The 20,531-nt window shown below is 44.9% G+C and overlaps 2 protein-coding genes across 4 annotated transcripts in view; one reads left to right on the plus strand and one right to left on the minus strand.

Annotated features, from left to right (window-relative positions):
- LOC122420148 overlaps positions 1-15,260 on the plus strand; it is a 33,680-nt gene extending 18,420 nt beyond the window's left edge. For 2 of the 3 annotated variants that reach the window (XR_006263208.1, XR_006263212.1), the window contains one exon: positions 8,663-8,723. The gene's annotated coding sequence lies outside the window, so the exon portion shown is untranslated. Of the gene's footprint in view, positions 1-8,662; positions 8,724-14,814 lie in introns of those variants that run through there. The other variant, XR_006263207.1, reaches the window with a different exon arrangement.
- Positions 1,240-17,253, minus strand: LOC122420143 (zinc finger protein 345-like). The gene is made up of 6 exons (XM_043434906.1): positions 17,201-17,253; positions 16,294-16,447; positions 10,562-10,653; positions 9,687-9,813; positions 8,159-8,260; positions 1,240-4,886 (listed from the first exon to the last, which is right to left on the minus strand). Exons 2-6 carry the CDS (start codon positions 16,340-16,342, stop codon positions 3,004-3,006), a joined length of 2,253 nt encoding a protein of 750 aa, XP_043290841.1. The 5' UTR covers positions 16,343-16,447; positions 17,201-17,253; the 3' UTR covers positions 1,240-3,003.
- Between the last annotated feature and the right edge of the window lie 3,278 nt (positions 17,254-20,531).

Genomic DNA, 20,531 nt, shown 5'->3' on the forward strand with positions numbered 1-20,531 from the left:
TAGCTCAAACTGGAATTCCATCACCTCCACTAGCTTTGTTCGTAGTGATGTTTCCTAAGGCCCACTTGACTTCACATTCCAGGATGTCTGGCTCTAGGTGAGTGATCACACCATCATGATTATCTGGGTCATGAAGATTTTTTTTGTATAGTTCTTCTTTGTATTCTTGCCACCTCTTCTTAATATCTTCTGCTTCTGTTAGGTCCATACAATTTCTGTCCTTTATTGTGCCCATCTTGTGTGCATGAAATGTTCCCTTGGTATCTGTAGTTTTCTTGAAGAGATCTATAGTCTTTCCCATTCCATTGTTTTCCTCTATTTCTTTGCATTGATCACTGAGGAAGGCTTTCTTATCTCTCCTTGCTTTCTTTGGAACTCTGCATTCAGATGGGTATATCTTTTCTTTTCTCCTTTGCCTTTCACTTCTCTTCTTTTCTCAGCTATTTGTAAGGCCTCAGACAACCATTTTCTTTTTTTGCATTTCTTCTTGGGGATAGTCTTGATCACTCCTTCCTGTACAATGTCACGAAGTAAACAGGCAAAGGAGTGAAAGGAATGAAAGGGTGATCAGGAAATATAATTATTTGACGGTAATGGTGAAACAAAAACTATGTAAATCTCAAATGCATTGTAGAGAAATACTAATGTATAGCAGCTTTACCTGTAGATTTCTTCTTCCTAGTGTTTGTCACAACTTGAGCTAAGGTTTTCTTGACTTACCATAGAAGGCATCTCAAAATATTAGGGTAAACAAGATGGATGCCTTGTTTGGGTCCTTTAGGCTACTTGAGGTAGTAGACTGTCTTTTTTCCACAACTTTATTTTTGGTTGTGCTGGGTCTTGGTTGTTGCACGCACTACTCTCTGTTTGCAGCATGCAGGTTTACTGTAGTGGCTTCTCTTGTTGCAGAGCACAGGATATGGGGCACACGGGCTTCAGCGGTTGCAACTCCCAGGCCCCAGAGCACAGGCTCAATAGTTGCTGCACGTGGACTTAGCTGCTCTGTGGCATGTAGGAATCCAACTCGTTTCTCCTGCACTGAGGAGATTTTTTTTTTTTTAAACCACTGAATCACCAGGGAAACCCTAAACTGTCTTTCTTCTTTGAGTAGTTTTGAGTTTTCTGTTACCTGAAACTCAAACATCTTTTGTAATATAGTTTACTAGTCTCATTTTAAGTACAAAGAAACTGGATCAGTCAGCAAGACAATGGCAAAGGCAAAATTCAAAATTAGGTTCTCTTAGACTAAAAATCCAATTATTCTACACTAATATGTTAGTAAAAGAGGGGTGAGTCTTTGAGAAGGAAATAGACCAAAAATGCCGAGAAAGTTACATATGTTGTGGAATATATTCTGATGAGTTTAAAGATGCCACACTGCTGACTTTAAGGATGAAGTGGCCACCAGCCAAGGAATCAGTGCAAGTGATTTCTAGAAATTGAAATTTTATACCATAAGACATAATAAATGCAGAAGGAATAAAAATTTAATTGTTAAAAATCATAGAAGTACTAGAATAAAATATAGGAGAACTTTTTTCATAATCTTGGGCATGAGGAAGGTCTTTCTTAGCATGACAGTTGATCCAAGAAGTATGAAAGAAAATAGAATTGAATACATAGAAAGTTTAAAATTCTATATAGCCAAAAATAAGCAAAACTAAGAGAAATAACAAACTAACAAAATACCAAAGAATTAATATGTATAATACATAGACTTGTTCCTGTAAATCAATACAAAAATGCAGCCCAATTAAAAATGGGCAAAACATACAAGTAAGCAATTTGAAGAAGACAAAACATCAATAAGTGTATAAAAATATCATTAATCTCCCTATCAATAGGATATTTTTAATTAGATTAGAAATGTTAAAAATAATAAGACTAATACTGAGTATTTATGAATGACATGGAGGAACAAAGAAATAGGCACTCATATACACTTTCAGGAGTCATGTAAATTGGTTTATCCTTTTCTGAGGATTATTTAGCAATAACTATCACAATTTTAAATATGGACATTCTGTAATCCCATAAGCTTACTTCTAGGAATTCATCTTATGGGGATAATTTGCACAAGTGTTAAATAATGTATGTCCAATGATGAAAAAGTAAATAAAACAAATATCCAATAACAGAGCTTGGTTAAATAAATTCAAGAAATTCTAGCATGAAATATTATGCAGCTGTTAAAAATGGCAAATGATGACATAGATATATACACATGTATATATAATATTTTTGTAAAACATGTACTATATATTTTTTGCATTGTCATGGGAAAATATTCCCATTATATCAAGTTAAAAAATTGTTTCTAAAATCACATATCTGTGATTATACCAATAAATATTTTATGTGTGCAATACCATTCTCAGTCACTTCAGTTGGGTCTCTTTGCCACTCCATGGACTGAAGCCCACCAGGCTCCTCTGTCCGTGGTATTTCCCCAGCAAGAATACTGGAGTGGGTTGCTATGCGCTCCTCCAAGGGATCTTCCCAACCCAGGAACCCACTCCAGTATTGCCTGGAAAATTCCATCAGAGGAGCCTGGTGGCCTATAGTCCAAGAGGTTGCAAAGAGTTGGACATGACACTTGACTCTTGACATGACTCATGACTTGGACATGAATGACTAACATTTTCAGTTTTCATATGCTTCATAAGAACAGAAAGGGAGAAACAGCAGAAAATTGAGAGACCTTATTAAAGATCCCAGCTGACGATGCATCTCATTTAGACCACCCCATACCTACCACACCACCTGGAGACACTGTAAGGTTGAGAAATAGGGGGGAAGCCACGGTTTTAGGGTGAAGCCCTTTAAATGATCAGAAGCTGTCCCAGCTGGTGATAAATGGTGCCATCCTTCCAGGTAAGTAAAGGAACCAACTCTTTTGATACATAGTGTTAGGGCTCCTCTCTGGGAAGAATTTACAACTGCTGATGAAGGCTGAATGGAATCCAACAGCAGAATCACCAGTCTGTTTCACTCGCAGGCCCTCTAGTCAGCATGAGTTCTCTGATCAGCAAGCTGTGTGCTCCAAGAAATGGCTTTCTCAAAATCACGGCAGACATAGCCACCATGCATAGTATGAAGTCTCTGGTGTTCTGCCAGGTGTGGTCCCCAGTTGAAGTCCTCTCCACATTTGTTACATGCAGAGTGCTTGCCACCCCTGTGAACTTTCTGGTGTTGAATGAGGTGTGAGATCTGGGTATACGTTTTCCCACAGTTCTTACACTTGTAGGGCTTCTCCCCAGTGTGAATCCTTTGGTGTTGAATAAGGTGGATGCTCTGGTTGAAGGCTTTCCCGCATTGCTTACAGGCATAGGGCTTCTCACCCGTGTGAATCCTCTGGTGTTGAGTGAGGGATGAGCTGTGACTGAATGTTTTCCCACACTCCTTACACTTATAGAGTTTCTTGCCCGTGTGGATCTTCTGATGCTCAATAAGATGGGTGCTCCGGCTAAAGGCTTTCCCACACTCACAGCACTCATAAGGTTTCTCTCCCGTGTGAGTCCTCTGGTGCTGAATGAGATGGGAGATCTGGGTGTATGCCTTACTGCAAACTTTACACTCATAGGGCTTCTCCCCGGTGTGAATTCGCTGGTGGCGTGTAAGCGAGGAGTTCTGGCTGAAGGTTTTCCCGCATTTGTTACACTTGTAGGGCTTTTCACCAGTGTGAATTGTCTGGTGTTGAATAAAGGAAGAGGTATGACCGAAAGCCTTTCCACAGTCATTACAGACATAGGGTTTCTCCCCTATGTGAATACTCTGGTGCCTCATGAGGTGGGAGATCTGTGTGTAAGCCTTCCCGCAGTCGTGACACTCATAGGGCTTCTCGCCAGTATGAATTCTCTGATGCTGAATCAGTGACGAACTGTGGCTGAAGGCTTTGCCACACTCGGGGCACTCATAAGGTTTCTCTCCAGTGTGAACTCGCTGGTGCTGCGTCAGCGACGAGCTGTGGCTGAAAGTCTTCCCACACTCATTACATTTGTAGGGTTTCTCTCCGGTGTGGATTGTCTGGTGCTGAGTCAGGGAGGAGGTGTGACAGAAAGCCTTGCCACATTCGTCGCATTTGTAGGGCTTCTCTCCTGTGTGGATTTTCTGGTGGCGGGTGAGGTGGGACACCTGGGAGTAGAACTTTCCACACTGGTGGCATTTATAGGGTTTCTCCCTCGTGTGGCATCGCTGGTGCTTGATGAGGGAGGAACTCTGGGTGAAGGCTTTCCCACATTGCTTGCATTTGTAGGGTTTTTCTCCAGTGTGGATCCTCTGGTGCTCAGTGAGTGATGAGCTCTGGGTAAAGGTCTTGCCACACTCGTTGCAGGCGTAGGGCTTCTCTCCCGTGTGGATGATGTGGTGCTGGATGAAATACGAGCTGTTGCTGAATGCCTTCCCACAATCATTACACTTGTAGGGCTTCTCTCCAGTGTGAATTCTCTGGTGTATAATGTAGTCAGAATGGTAGATGAAGGCTTTCCCACATTCTGTGCAGTTGAATGATTTCTTCTCGACAAAGGTCCTTTGGCATTTGAGGCTCTTTCTTGACCCGGTCCACTTCTGAGGCCTCTCTCCCCCAAGCACTCTTTGCTTCCTGATGAAGGCTGAGGTCCTCTTGAAGCTTCTCCTAAGCTCGTTGCAGTCAAGGCCCCTCTTCTCATGGGTATCTTCCTTGGGAGTAGCGAACAACCACCTCAAACACCTCTCCTGCTTGCCCTGGTCTTCCAGCTGACAGCCACACGTCCAGGACTCCCCCAGCTTGGCATCTCCAAGCACTGCCCTTAAAATTCCCTCCATCTTTGCCACTGGGGAAGCCACCTCTTCAGAAATACTCTTTTTTGGAAGCATCTCCTGATTAGTTGCAGAGCTTGTCTCCAAGTCTGAAAGAAATGGAAAATATCAACTTCATCTGTCCCAGGACAAAAGAAGCTGATTATTTAGATATGGCATTGTAATCTAAAAAAGATTTCAAAGTTCATATTGCTAGTTCAAAAGGCATGAGGTAGACTCATGTTGTGACACAGAAGGATGGACTCAGTATATTCTAAACACACAAAAAATTGAGTGGCAAAGCAGTTTATGTGCATAGTGGTTTCTTAGCCATAATGTGTAACACATTTTCACAAATCAATAAGAAAAAGATAAATAGTCTAATGAAATAGTGAAGCAGGAATGTGAACAGACATTCTGTAGAAGAAAAACAAGTGGCTGATAAATATGTAAAAAGATGCTCAACATTAGTGGTAGTCTAAAAAGTCAAGTTACTCAGATGCCATTTGATACTTTTTAGATTGGAAAATATTAAAAAATATTCAGTGTTGGCAAACGAGGATGGTAGGAGCATTCTCATACCATTGCTGGAGGGCGTGTGCAGGGAGAGTTAACACAGAAGGTCCACTTTACTCAGTTTTTATTTCTCTCTGTAACCATGGCAATGACACTTGGCTAAACTCTGAGCACTGAACTCCTGGGATGTTTACACAGCTACAGGTTAATTATCTTTTTCTGTGTGCCCGAAACCATGGGTCAAAATGTAGTAGGCTATCGGCACTGTTTACTGTAAGTGGAGGATTCATGACGTCCATCTGGTGCCTGGTTCGTGGTCCTCACCATGGCCGGTTATTAGCAGGTATATGCTAATGTTGGGCTTCCCAGGTGGTGCTAGTGGTAAAGAACACACCTCCCAATGCAAGAGGTGTAAGACACACAGGTTTGATACCTGGGCTGGGAAGATTCCCTGGAGGAGGGCACAGCAACCCACTTTAGTATTCTTGCCTGGAGAATCCCATGGACAGGAGACTGCCAGGCTACAGTCCATAGGGTTGCAAAGAATCAGACGTGGACTGAAGCAACTTAGCATGCACACATATAGGGTAGAGCATGTGTTAGAGCATCTTTTCACGTGCTTGTTGAACACTTGGGTGTCTTTGAAGAAAATGGCTATTGAGATCCTTGGCCCACTTTTTTTCTTGTATTTATTTATTTGGCTGCACTGGGTCTTAGCTGAAGCACTCAGGATCTTTAACTGCAGCATGCAAACTCTTAGTTGCAACATGTGAGATCTAGTTTTCTGATCAAGGAGGGAAACTAGCCCATGCACTGGGAGTGTGGAGTCTTAGCCACTGGACCACCAGGGAAGCCACCCCATTTTTAACGAGATTGTCTTTTTATTATTGAGTTGTATGAATTATCCGTCCCTTGCCAGACATATAATTTACAAAATTTGTCTTGTGTTCTGTGGGTTGCCTTTTCTTTGCAGTGTCTTTGAAGCAAACAGTTTTTAAATTGTGATGGTGTCTGATTTACTTTTTCTTTCGTCACTTGTTCCTTTGATGTCATATCTAAGAAACCATTGCCTAATCCAATGACATCAGGATTATTTTCAAAATCCCACATTGCAATTAGTCGTCATATCTCTGGGGGTGAACCCACTACCATCTACTCGTTTGGTGATTTTTCTGGAAGGATTTACATGACTCAACAAGTTGAATGCCCAGTTAAAGTTTCTACAGCAAAGTATATAACAAATATGTGTGTGGGTAAAGGGCTTCCCAGGTGGTGCTAGGGGTAAAGAACCTGCCTGGATTGCAAGAGACCTTAGAGACATGGGTTTGACCCCTGGGCTGGGAAGATCCCCTGGAGGAGGGCATGGCAATCCATGCCAATATTCTTGCCTGGAGACTCCCATGGACACAGGAGCCCGGTAGGCTACAGTACATGGGACTGCAAAGAGTGGGACATGACTGAAGCGACTTAGCTAGAGAGATCACATGCAGGCTTCTGAGTCATCCTCTCTGCAAGAGTCACGTGGATGTGCTTTTCTCTACTGATGTGAACTTCAAAGACACATGGAGATGTTCTCATCCATGGAAACCCACTTGAGTCTCAAGAGTCCAGAGTTCTCTAACTTAGTCCTCATAAAAAACGCAGTGAAGTGGGTACTATTAGTGTCCTACTTTACAGATAAGCACCCAGAACTTACGTCACTTGCCCACAGTCACATGGCCTGTCAGTGGCAGAGCTTGGATTCGAACTCAGAGTCTGGCTCCAGGGCCCACACTCACTGCCGCGTGAACCAGTGCAGTAATAGCTCAAGCAAGTAGCTGTGAAAGCATCAAGAAGGGGCAGGTCACTCAGCCTGGAAGTCAGGGGGGGCCTCCTGGAAGAGGTGACCTGTATCCTTGAGGAACATGAAGGCGTTTGCCAGGCAGACAAAGCAGGGAAGGGTGTTCCAGGCAGAGGGAACAACATGTGCGAAGACCCAGAGTGGGAACACATGTTCAAGTTGAGGGCAGGACAGGGGCTTTGGTGAGTGAGGTTAGGTCATAGCGTATCACCACAGGTGGATGGTGATGAGACATGAGGCCAGAGACGGAACGGGCTGGACCATGTAGTAAGGCCTCAAGTACCAGGTTTGGGCTCGGACTCAGACTCGGGGCACTGGGGGGTCACAGGAGGGCTGTAGGCAGGGGAGGGATGGGATCTGGGGCTGTCTGTGAGATGAACCACAGGGTGTAAGGCCAGAAGCTGGGAGGCCAGGAAGGAGGCTGGCGGGGGGTGTCCAGGTAAGGTTCACTGAGGCCTGAGCCAGGGCTGTGGGGTGGGGGGGAACTGGGCAAAGAGGGGGCAGGAGGGACAGGACTGGAACCTGATGTGATGAGTGAAGGGGAGGGAGGGGGCAAGTCCTGGTCCCACAACAGGACGGACAGTGATGGAAACAGAGATGCTTCTGTCCCCTCCTCTGATGAGGCTGTGGGCTAGTAGGGGCAGAAATCTGGCTTCTTCCTGTCTCCTAACATGTCAGGCCAGGTACCACTTCTGGGTACCACAATGATAACCACTGGAGCCTATTCTGAGCATGGGGTTTCCTGGGTGAGAGGCGCCAGGCTGCCCTCTACATGTTAACTCACTTACTCTTCCCAATTCCAGGTACTGTCATTGATCCCATTTTGCAGATGAGGAAACTGAGGTACACAAGGGCTAAATGACTTGCCTGAAGGTCACAGAGCCAGGAAGTAGTGGAGCTTGGATTCAAATGCAGGGCCCAAAGTGACAGCCTGTATATTACATTCCCTCACTCTTGAATAACCATCACTGATCACAACAGATGGGGTAGGAAGATGTCTCACACCTGCTAGACACACTTACCCACCTGGACAGGTAACTTGCTGAGTTTCTCTCCTCTCCATCCTGGGCTCTTCCCCTTGCTCCAGACGGGAGATCACATCGGGTTTGGCCCCAGGAAACCCTGCCCCTGGAAAAGACACAAGACTTGGCCATGGATGCCATGGTTACAGGGAGGCCTTAGGGCTGGGCCCCAGGCCCGGGGTCTACAGAGGAGATGCATACATTGGATGCCTAATGATTGGAAGATCTAATGGCCAACACTAAACTTGATTACTGAGTGCTTACTCCATTCCAGAGAGAGCCTGAACCCCGATGTCACTGTTTAAGCTTCCAGCTCTGTGTTCAAGTTGAATGCAAAATACATACCACATTTCGAAGACTTGACATAGAGAAAAAAGAAAATGACCTCATTAATAATTAATAGGCTATTATGATGTCAACATCGCCCACGTGATCATATTTTGGCTAGATTGGGTGCCACAAAACAGATAACTAAAATTCATCTCATCTGATTTTTTTTTTTTTCCAGGCCTGCTGTCTTTGGGCTTCCCAGGTGGTTCAGTTGTAAAGAATCTTCCTGCCAATGCAGGAGATGTGGATTTTGATCTCTGAGTGGGGAAGATCCCCGGAGAAGGAAATGGCACACCACTCCAGTATTCTTGCCTGGATAATCCCATGGACAGAGGAGCCTGGTGGGCTATAGTCCATGGAGCCGCAGAGTCAGACATGATTTAGCAACTAAACAACAAACAATTCCTTTCTTCCTGCACTGGGGGGAAGTGTTCCCCTCACCAAATTATGCCCCCAGGGACCTCAGCACGTGACCTGATTTGGAACGAGGGGCTTTGCAGATATAACTAATTAAGATGAGGTCCTAATGGATTAGGGTGGACCCTAATTCTAATGACTGGTGTCCTTATAAGAATAGAGACACAAGGACACATTGGGAGGGAAAAAGGCCAGGTGAAGACAGAGGCAGAGATTGGGGTAAAGCAGGTACAGGGCAAATGAAACAGATGTTTCATTCTATGAAACAAACAGACTCATAGACATAGAGAACAGATTTGTGGTTGCCAAGGGTTGGGGGGAGGGCAGGAGGGAAGGACTGGGAGTTTGGGATTAGCAGATGCAAACTATTATATATAGAATGGATAAACAACAAGGTCCTACGGTATAGCACAGGGAACTATATTCAACATCCTGTGACAAGCCAAAATGGAAAAGAATATGAAAAAGGATATATATATATGTATAACTGAGTCACTTTGGTGCATAGCAGAAATTAACATTGTAAATCAACTATATTGCAATAAAATTTTTTAAAAAAGAAGCAGAAGGCAGGGGCACTGGCTGAAGGGTTGGTGGGACAGGCAGAAGACTCGGCACCTGGGTATGCTGGAGATTCTGGCAGAAGCCGTTGGAGAGGCAGATGCATGGGCCACCCAGCAGGGGCCCGGGAGAGGAGCAGAGAGGACCCCAGTGAATGAATGCCCACAGTGAAGCAGTGGGTGGGCACAGAGGCCATGAGAGGAGGGCAGGGGGCAGAGACTCACCCAGAGAGAGAAGGTTCTGGTAGTTCTCCAGCATCACATCCCGATACAGCTCCCTCTGGCCAGGCCCCAGGCGGCCCCACTCCTCCGGGGTGAAGTCCACGGCCACGTCCTTGAAGGTCACTGATTCCTGCAAGGGCCAATATTACATCACAGAAGGGCATGTCTTTCTAGAATCCTGGGGTGGGACAAGTCATGGGTCAAAAGCCTACCACTTGCTCTCTGGCCTGAAACATTCTGACTCGGCGATTAGGGTGGCAAAAACCCGAACGAACTTTTTGGCCAACCGTATAGAACACAGTCCCCCATCTTTACCGCCATCTGGTGGAAAGTTGTTATACTACACCAGTTATTTCTAGCATATGACAGTCGACTGCCATCTGCGTGTAAATTGCTATAATAAATATACCGATGTATGAGGGAGGATATGCAAATCACGCCATTGAGATGAGGTACCCTTGTGCAGTGCGTAACCTACACACCTGACAACCCTGAGAAACACTTAAAAAACTACCCAGTCATTGTGTGCCAGAGCTATTCCTAAGTCACACTCCAGCCTAGACTCCTACGCGACCCCAACCCCCACTCCTGACTCCAAGAATAAGGCTCGGGGGTGAAGCAAAGCCATCACTACCCACTTTACCTGGTAACCAAAAGGCTGCTGAGCATTAGAGGATTGATTCTTAGACCTCATCTAACACCCCACCCAGTTCAGAGCATACTGCGGCCCACCCCGCACCTCCCAGTTTCAGAGAAATCCTATCATTGTATCTCTCCCAGTACTGAGAGAGGCAGAAGGTCTTGAGGGCACACACAGAGGCAGGGAGGCCCTCTAGGGCCCACAAAGTTATCTCCGGGAAGAGGGAGCCCAGACTCACCTGGCCCTTGCTTGTCAGGGTCCTGATGGCCATTGCAGGGTCCCAGGAATGCATCCCCCAAAGAAAGGACCAGACCTGAGTCCACAAAGCTACTAGAGGGAGACAGAGCAGAGAGGGCATCAGTTCTGGCTTGGACAGACACTCTGCCAAAGACGTCTCATGACAAAGGGGCCCCTGGTCTCCTAAGAGCCAAGGCGAAGGCTCAGGGCAGGCTGCCTGAGGCCTCCATTCTATAACCATCACCATTCACAATCAAGGGGTTCAGCCCACTGCACCCAAACAACGGCTCTCAGAGAAGCAGCTACAGTTATCCCCAGGTGAGGAACTCTGAGCCCAAGAGGCCAAGGTCGTTGTGCAAGGTCACAGAAAGATCAAGTGTTGGAGTGAGAATCAAATCCAGAAGTCTGCTCGCAGAGCTAATTCTTTTTTTTACAGATTTGCTTTGTTGGGTCTTAGCTGCATCTTGTGAGATCTTTCACTATGGCACATGGACTCTTTTCGCTGTGACCCAACAGCTCAGTATTTGTGGCATGCAGGCTTAGTTGCTCCCCAGCATGTGAGATTTTAGTTCCCAGACCAGGGATCAAACCCATGTCCCCTCCATTGCAAGGTGGATTCTTAACCTCTGGACCACCAGGGAAATCCCAACAACCCCTCCTTTTGGTCTTATAATTTTTATTTATCTTAAAAAATTTTTTTTAATATTGGAGTAGAGTTGATTTGCAATGCTGTGTCAGTTTCAGGTGTAAAGCAAAGTGATTCAGTTACACATACATATTATATGTTCATTCTTTTATGGTTATTTTCTCTTACAGGTTATCCCGGAATATTGAGTAGACTTCCTTGTGCTCTACTGTAGGCCCTTGTTGGTTATCTATCTTATAGACAGAAGTGTCTTGTAATTTTTAAATTGTGGTAAAACACATAGAAAATACACCATTTTAACCATTTGAATATATACAACTCGGTGGCATTTAATGCAGTCACAATGGTGTGCAACCATCAGAGCTATCTAGTTCCAGGACACTTGCATCATCGCCCTGAAGGGAAACCTTGTGCTATTAACCAGTCACCCTTGAATCCCCCTTCTCCCATGCCAGCCTCCCCCACCCTCCATAATGGCTAGTCTTTCTGTCTCCATGCATTTGCCTACTCTGGACATGTCACATAAATGGAACCATCCATATATGACCTTTTGTGTCTGGCTTCTTCCACTCAGCACAATGTGTTTAAGACTCATCCATGTTACAGCACACAATCAGTGCCTCATTCCTATTTTATTTTTAATTGGAGGATAATCACAATATTGTGATGGTTTCCCTTTAAAAAATTTTTTTTATCTGGACCATTTTTAAAGTCTTTATTGAATTTATTACAGTATTGCTTGTGTTTCATACTTGGTTTTTGGCCCCGAGGCACATGGGATCTCAGCTCCCAGACCCCTGGATTGAACCTGCATCTCCTGCATCGGAAGGTGAAGTCCTAACTATTGGACTGCCTGGCAAGTCCCTCCTCATTCCTTTTAATGGCTGAGTAATATTCCATTGTATGGATGGACCACATTTTGCAGAGCTCCTTTTACCTATCCCAAAATCCTGCTTCAGGATCCTGGACTCCTGGTTAAAATGTCATTTAAAGAAAGATTCCAGCTACTGAAACCAAGTTCAAGAATCCTCTACAAAGAGAAGTTGGTGTTCAGAGACTTTCTTGGTGGTTCAGTGGTTAAGACTTGACACTTCCACTGCATGGGGTACAGATCTGATCCCTGATCAGGGATCCCATATGCTGTGTGGCACAGCCAAAAGAAAAAAAAGAGACAGAGAGAGAGAAGTTGGTGCTCAGCCTGTGGTCTCCTGCATTCATTCATCAAACATGCTCTGTGCCCCATGTGAGTAACAGGATCTGCTTAGGGTTTTAAGGGCAGAGAGATGAGTGAGATGTGATTCTGCCCCCAAGGGACTTTCTGCCTGTGGGGAAAACAGGCATGGGCAATAGACCAGGTGGTGGGCTGAATAATGGTCCCCAAACATATCCCTTGGATGAACTTTTTTTTTTTCATTTATTTTTATTAGTTGGAGGCTAATTACTTTACAGTACTGTAGTGGGTTTTGTCATACATTGACATGAATCAGCCATGGATTTACATGTATTCCCCATCCCAATCCCCCCTCCCACCTCCCTCTCTACCCAATCCCTCTGAGTCTTCCCAGTGCACCAGGCCCGAGCACTTGTCTCATGCATCCAACCTGGGCTGGTGATCTGTTTCACTATTTGGATGAACTTTTTAAAAAATATTTATTTATTTGGCTGCACTGGGTCTCGGTTGTGGCATGCGAACCCTTAGTTGCAGTATGTGGGATCTAGGTCCCCAACCAGGGATTGAACTTGGGCCCCCTGCATTGGGAGATCAGAGTCTTAGCCACTGGACCACCAGAGAAGGCCTAGGATGAACTTTTTTTTTTTAATAAGATTTTAAAGATTTTTTTTTCATGTGGACCATTTTTAAAAGTCTTTATGGAATTTGCTACAATACTGTTTCTGTTTCATGTTTTGGTCGGCTGTGAGACATGTGGGATCTTAGCTGCCTGACCAGGTTGATCAAACCCACATCTCCTGCTTTGGAAGATGAAGTCTCAACCACTGGTCCATCAGGAAAGTCCCCCAGGATGAACTTTTGATGTGATTAAGATAAGCATCTTGAGAAGGGAGGGCCATCCTGGATTATCTGGCTGGACCCTAAGCATGATCACAAGGGTCCCTATAGGAGGGAGGCAGAGGTCAATCTGACATGGAGGAGAAGGCGGTGGGACAGATGTAAAGAGGAGTGGCGTCAGAGAGACAAGGCACCATGCCTCTAGCTTTGAAGCTGGAGGAAGGGGCCACTAGCCAAGGAATGCAGGCAGCCCCCAGAAGCTGGAAAAGGCAAGGAGAGGAGATGGATTCTCCCCTGGAGCCTCTGGTGTGGTGGGGAGCATAGCTCTGCTGACATCTTGATAGTCGCCCAATGAAACCCAGTGCAGACTTCTGGCCTCCAGAACTGCAGGAGAACACTGCAGCTCTGTTGTTTGAAGCCAGTAAGTTTCTGGTAATTTGTTACAGCAGAAATGGGGAACTAACACAGTTCAGAAATAGACCCAGAGTCTCACAGCTGGCAAACAGACATATATTATACACACTTAGCTACACAGGAATGCATGCATTTGAGGGCTGAAACCAGTGGGTGAAATTTTCATGAAGGTCTTACACAGGCTTAACTCTCCTCACAAGTCACTCATTACTGCAGAGTCCCCTTATCCACGATTTCGCTTTCTGCGATTTCAGTTACCTGAGGTCAAGTGTGGTCCAAAAACACTGAGTGGAATATTCCATAAAGAAACAATTCATCAGTTTCAAATCACACACCATTCTGTCCAGCTTTGTCCCACCTGGTATGTGAATCATCCCCTTGTCCAGTGCATCCTGCCAGATGTTGTTCAGTTGCTCAGTCATGTCTTAACTCTTTTGTGACCCCATGGACTGTAGCCCACCAGGCTCCTCTGTCCATGGGATTCTCCGGGCAAAAATATTGGAATGGGTTGCTACTTCCTACTCCAGGAGATCTTCCTGACCCACGGATCGAACCCATGTCTCCTGTGTTGGCAGGCAGATTCTTTACCACTGAGCCACCTGGGAAGCCCCATCCTATGTGATAGCCACTTAGTTGTCTTGATTGACTCTTGAAGTATCGCACTGCCTGTGTTCAAGTAGCCCTTATTTTACTTAATAATGGCCCCAAAGCTAAAGAGTAGTCATGCTGATGCTGGCCACTTGAATATGCCAAAAAGAAGCTTGAAGTGAAAAGGTGAAAGTTTTCAACTTAATAAAGAAAGAAGAAAAAAATCATGCTGAGGTTGCTAAGAGCTAGGGTAAGAATTAATCTTCTAACCGTGAAATTGTGAAGAAAGAAAAAGAAATTCAGGACTTCCCTGGCATCCAGTAGTTAGGACACTTTCACTGCCATGGCCCCGGGTTCAATCCCTGGTCAGGGATTATCTCACAAGCCGCATGGCACAGCCAAAAGAAAAAAAAAAGTCAACCTGCAAAAGTTAGTCACAGTGCCTAAGAGCTTAGTTAAGATGCAAGAGGCATTAAATTTGTACAATGAGATTTTTTTAGAGATGATATTCATAAAAGTTTTATTATAGTATATTGTTATACAATTATTATTTTTAATCTCTTACTGTGCCTAATTTATCAATACAACTTTATCATAGGTACAACTGTTTAGAAGAAACATGGTGTGACAATTAATAAAGGGGAACCTCATTTAAAGTGGGGCTTCCCTGGCAGTTCAGATGGTAAAGAATCTGCTGGCAATGCAGGAGACGCAGGTTCAATCTCTGGATCAGGAAGATCCCCTGGAGGAGGGAATGGCTACCTACTCCAGTATTCTTGCCTGGAGATTTCCAAGTACAGAGGAGCCTGACAAGCTACAGTTGCAAAGAACTGGACATAACTTAGCCACTGAACACACATAAAACTGGAAAAGATGTACACTGTATCTCCTTCAAGAAATTAACTACCGGCAAGCAACTAGGCCAATGAGAAACCATAATCACCTGGAAATTTCACTTTTCTCCAATGGACTTTTGTTAGAAACAACTCTTCCCAAATTCCTTGTTTTGTTTTTTTCTCTATAAAATAAAGCTCCCTCTCTCATTTGTTGAACTTCCCATGGCTTTTGCTATAACCTTCTTTTCCAGAATTACAATTCTCTGTTATTCTTGAATAAGCCCATTTTGCTGGTAAAATAACTGGTTGTTTTATTCTTTAGTTAACAATGGTATATAGAGGGTTCAGTACTTTCCGAGATTTCAGCCATCCACTGGGGATCTTGGAGTGTATCCTCCAAGGGGAGGGTGATTACTGTAATTATAAAATGAAGGTAATTTTTAAGCAGAGAAACTTGGCAGACACATTAGCCAAGTGATCAAGACCAATGTGACCAGTGATGGCCAAGCTGACATCACAGGCTGCTGGTCTGGTAAGGACACAGCATCATTCCTAAGGTATTCCTGCCAAAAGCATGTGATCTAAATCTAAACACAAGGGAACTTCCAACATGTCTAAACTGAGGGACCGTCTAGAAGCACACGGTGTGTTATTTTCAGGATTGCTGAGATCGATGAAGGTCAAAAAAAGACTGAACGGAGGTTCCGTCTCCAGGTTATCGGAGACTAAACGATAGGACCACGAATGCAGTGCATGATATGGGATTTTTCTTTTGCCATTTAGGACATTATTAGGACAATTATCGAAGTCTGAGGAAAGCTTGCAGAGTAGCTAATCAGTTGTATTTTACGGATGTTCACTTCCTCGTGTGATCGTGATGCAATGGTTTTGGAGGAAACTGAAACTTTGTTTTTAGAAAAAACACAGAGACTTATGGGGGCCGGGGGGCACACAGAGACCCAGAGAGAAGGGGACAGACTCAGAGATAAAGAAGCAGAGACCTAGGGAGAGAGAAGGAGACAGAATGGGGATTAGGGTGATGGTGGGATATTAGAGAGGGAAGATGAGACCCAAAGAGAGGGGAACAGATGCTCAGGATCAGGACAGGCACCGAGGGCGTGACCGTGCAGAGCAGGCTAGGGCTTTGGGGTTGGACATCCCTGGGCGTGAGCCCAGGTCGACCACTCATCAGCCCTGGGATCTGGGAGAAGCCTCGGAATCTCCCTGGCCTCTTTCTTCACCCGCCAAGTGAAGAACTGGTACACACTCCTTTCTAGGAAATCGCAACATTTCTGCACTCGGATAGACTCCTCGAAAACAGCAGGCGCCCTTGTCAGCTCGGAAGCAGTTATGGAATGAGAACGACGCCCCTTTTCCCTAGGCAACATAATTCTCCTAAAAGAAAAGGGGGGAATGAGAGAGTCATTTCCTAGGCAGGGTGATAAGAAGTCTAGGGGTCCCCAAGGAGAGAGAGGTCTGGGATATTCAAGGAGGAAGAAAGGACAAACTTTTACTTTTTTTCCTCTACATTCCTTAGGATTATATAACAATAATGTATCCTGCCTGAGGACAGTCTTTGGATTAAACCCTCTGGCTAATTCTGTTATCTTAAAACAAATTATGGGAGTGGGTCTGGTCTTTACAAGGATGTATCCTGCCTGAGGACGATCTTTGGATTAAACCTTCTGGCCAACTCTGTTATCTTAAAATGTAAATTATGGCAGTAGGTCTGGTGAGGTCTTTACAACCTCCAGACATTCTTTGGATTCATTGGAGAGTATATAACTCCACTGCTAACACTAGCAAAGGGGGTACTCTTTTGCCCCCTTCTGATGCCTATGTCAGAAGCTTTCTCTATCTCCTTTAAACTTTAATAAAACTTTATTACACACACACACACACACACACACACACACACACACACACACACGAACAGAAAACAGCAGGCGCCCAATTTCTGTGCGCTGAGTGGAAGACAGTCGGCTCTGGGGCCGCCTCACGAGCGGCAGGAGGGGGCGGGGCGCTGCCCACAGCGCCCTTCCCCTCCCACCCAGGCGGACTCTGGCCCGCCCCCTACGTGCCTGCCTGCCTGCTTGGTCCAGCCCACACCCAGCTGCTACCGCTCGGATCCGCCAGATCCGAACTCACCTGTGCGCCCCCGCGAGTGGTGCACGGCGGCCAGGCCTTCCCGCCCTCCTTCGAGCCCCGGAGAGCGCCTGCGCGGTACCACAAGGCCCGGTACTTTAAACTCGGTTTCGCAAACTGGACCACATTTCCCGGAAACCATTGCGGCTCACGCTCCTCCAGGCCTCGGGTCTCTGAGAGCGCGGGAATGCTGGGAAATGGAGTCCAGAAATAGAATGTAGGGGGAGAGAACAGGTGTAAATAGCTGCTTTGCAGGCCCTGAAAACATGGTATTTGGGAAATGTATGGCTCTACTGGCACAGTGAGTGTTCCTGTTATAGCCAGAGTCTTTCACTGTCCTCCACAGAAGACGACGTCATAGGCAAGTTAACCCATCTAACTGAAATACCTCCTGCTAAAGTAAGAGTCTTCAAGACACCACTGACGGTGAACGAATCGAGTCTGTTACTCAATTGTTCAATTTTCCTGGGCAACCGCCTTTCTGTTTGGTTCAGTTTCACTGTAGATGGGGAGATAAAAAATATCCTCTGCATTGGGTTGTGAGGTTTGAATAGGTTGAACTAAGTAATGCCAGTAGAATATATGATGTAGATGGAAAACACCATCTACGTCAAGTTATTAATAGTTCCCATCTCTTGCTCTTTGTATTTTCTGTTCCCTCTGTCCACAATATCCTCTCTCTTCTACTTTTGGAAAATTCCTACTTTTCTTGCAGGAAAAGCTCTTACAGCTTCCTGTAGGAAACTTTCCTCTATTTCTATAAGTGAAAGTGGGATCACACTGCTTGCTGCTCAAAAGCCAATAAAGAGACAAGGCTGGTGGAGAAGAAAATATGCTTTATTCTGGATGCTGGCAACTTGGGGGGAACTCTGCATTCAAATGGGTATTTCTTTCCTTTTCTCCTTTGCTTTTCGTTAGCTCCCGGTCTTGTTTTTTGCTGACTGTATCGAGCTTCTCCATCTTTGGCTGCAAAGAATATAATCAATCTGATTTCAGTGTTGGCCATCTAGTGATGTCCATGTGTAGAGTGTTGTTCTCTTGTGTTACTGGAAGAGGGTGTTTGCTATGACAAGTGCGTTCTCTTCGCAAAACTCTATTAGCCTTTGCCCTGCTTCATTCTGTACTCCAAGGCCAAATTTGCCTGTTACTCCAGGTGTTTCTTGACTTCCTACTTTTGCATTTCAGTCCCCTATAATGAAAAAGACATCTTTTTTGGGTGTTAGTTTTAAAAGGTCTTGTAGGTCTTCATAGAACCATTCAACTTCAGCTTCTTCAGCGTTACTGGTCAGGCCATAGACTTGGATTACTGTGATACTGAATGGTTTGCCTTGGAAATGAACAGAGATCATTCTGTCGTTTTTGAGATTGCATCCAAGTACTGCATTTTGGACTCTTGTTGACTATGATGGCTAGTCCATTTCTTCTCAGGGATTCATGACCACAGTAGTGGATATCTGAGTTAAATTCACCCATTTTAGTCCATCTTGGTTCGCTGATTCCTAGAATGTCGATGTTCACTCTTGCCATTTCCTGTTTGACCACTTCCAATTTGCCTTGATTCATGGACCTAACATTCCAGGTTCCTATGCAATATTGCTCTTCATGGCAAATAGATGGGGAAACAGTGGAAACAGTGGCTGACTTTATTTTTGGGGGCTCCAAAATCACTGCAGATGGTAATTGCAGCCATGAAATTAAAAGACGCTTACTCCTTGGAAGGAAAGTTATGGCCAACCTAGACAGCATATAAAAAAGCAGAGACATTACATTGTCAACAAAGTTCCATCTAGTCAAGGCTATGGTTTTTCCAGTAGTCATGTATGGATGTGAGAGTTGGACTATAAAGAAAGCTGAGTGCCAAAGAATTGATGCTTTTGAACTGTGGTGTTGGAGAAGACTCCTGAGAGTCCCTTGAACTGCAAGGAGATCCAACCAGTCCATCCTAAAGGAGATAAGTCCTGGGTGTTCATTGGAAGGACTGATGTTGAAGCTGAAACTCCAGTACTCTGGCCACCTGATGCGAAGAGCTGACTCATTTGAAAAGATCCTGACCCTGGGAAAGATTGAGAGCAGGAGGAAAAGGGGACAACAGAGGATGAGATGGTTCGATGGCATCACCGACTCAATGGACATGAGTTTGAGTAAACTCCGGGAGTTGGTGACGGACAGGGAGGCGTGGAGTGCTGCGGTTCATGGAGTCGCAAAGAGTTGGACACGACTGAGCGACTGAACTGAACTGAACTTGGGGGGATGGCGGACACCCCCACACACAACCAGTGGACAAAGCTTTTATAGGCTGAGAGAGGGGACTACATGCAGACACAGCACAGTCAGCTCTGACGGTCATCTTGAAGTTGGTCATCGGTGGGCTGACTAGCGGCATCTTGATTATTTTAAGTACAACTAATCTTCAGATCCAAGATCAATTTGTTCCTATTTTCTTGAGGTCAATTCTCAGAACAGTTGCAGTTTATGTCACAGCTACAGTCTGGCCATCATGTATATAACTTCTTCCACGTGATGGGGATGGTATTTAAATATCTACAAGACAGCTCATAGGATGTGGCTCAGACTATTAGCTATAACCCCTGAGAAGGAACCAAAGTTCCTTAACCATGTTTAAATACTAAACTCTTATTTAGTCTTGTTGCATTATTTTCTGTTTTTTTTCTTCTGCATTTTCTCATTTTTCTGATGATGCTTATTCTTTAGTTGAAGTTTTTGCACAGGAAAAAAAAAAAAAAAAAAGGCTGGCTGAGGACATGGGGGAAAGGACCATGGAGTCCTGCTCCATTTCATTGCTATTTGGCCTAGCCAGAATTGGCAACTCCCACCCTTGGGTTCCCACCACCTTGATAGTATAATAATTGCTGTATTGTAATTATTAGGTAACTATCTGTCTCTCCCACCCCAGACTGAGCTCTCCTGGAGCTCTCATCACACTATAATTTTTTTTATCACACTATAATTTATGAACAGTTTAAGTACCCATCTATTGTGCATTACTCCAAGGAAATTCCCAGGAACATAGGCAGTGGCTGGACCTGTAGTGTGAAAATATTTCTAAAAACCAAAAAAACACTACTACCCAAGCAAAAAGCATTTTGAAGCCACCAGCTTAGGCTCTCTTCATCCCCCCAAGCTAAAACCTTTCCCAGGGTAGGCATTGGTCTGCCCACCAGCTTAAGAAGTGAGCATCTCCGAAGGGGCTGCAATACCCCCAAACACAGGCCAGTGGTGCAGGTGAAGGGGACGGCGAGCGCATCAGGAGCGACGTGGCCTCCTGAGAAGTACGCCTACACTTGGAGAGGCTGGAAACAACTCTAAAATCCTC

This window comes from Cervus canadensis, chromosome 18 (assembly GCF_019320065.1).
Source record: "Cervus canadensis isolate Bull #8, Minnesota chromosome 18, ASM1932006v1, whole genome shotgun sequence".
NCBI lineage: Eukaryota > Metazoa > Chordata > Mammalia > Artiodactyla > Cervidae > Cervus > Cervus canadensis.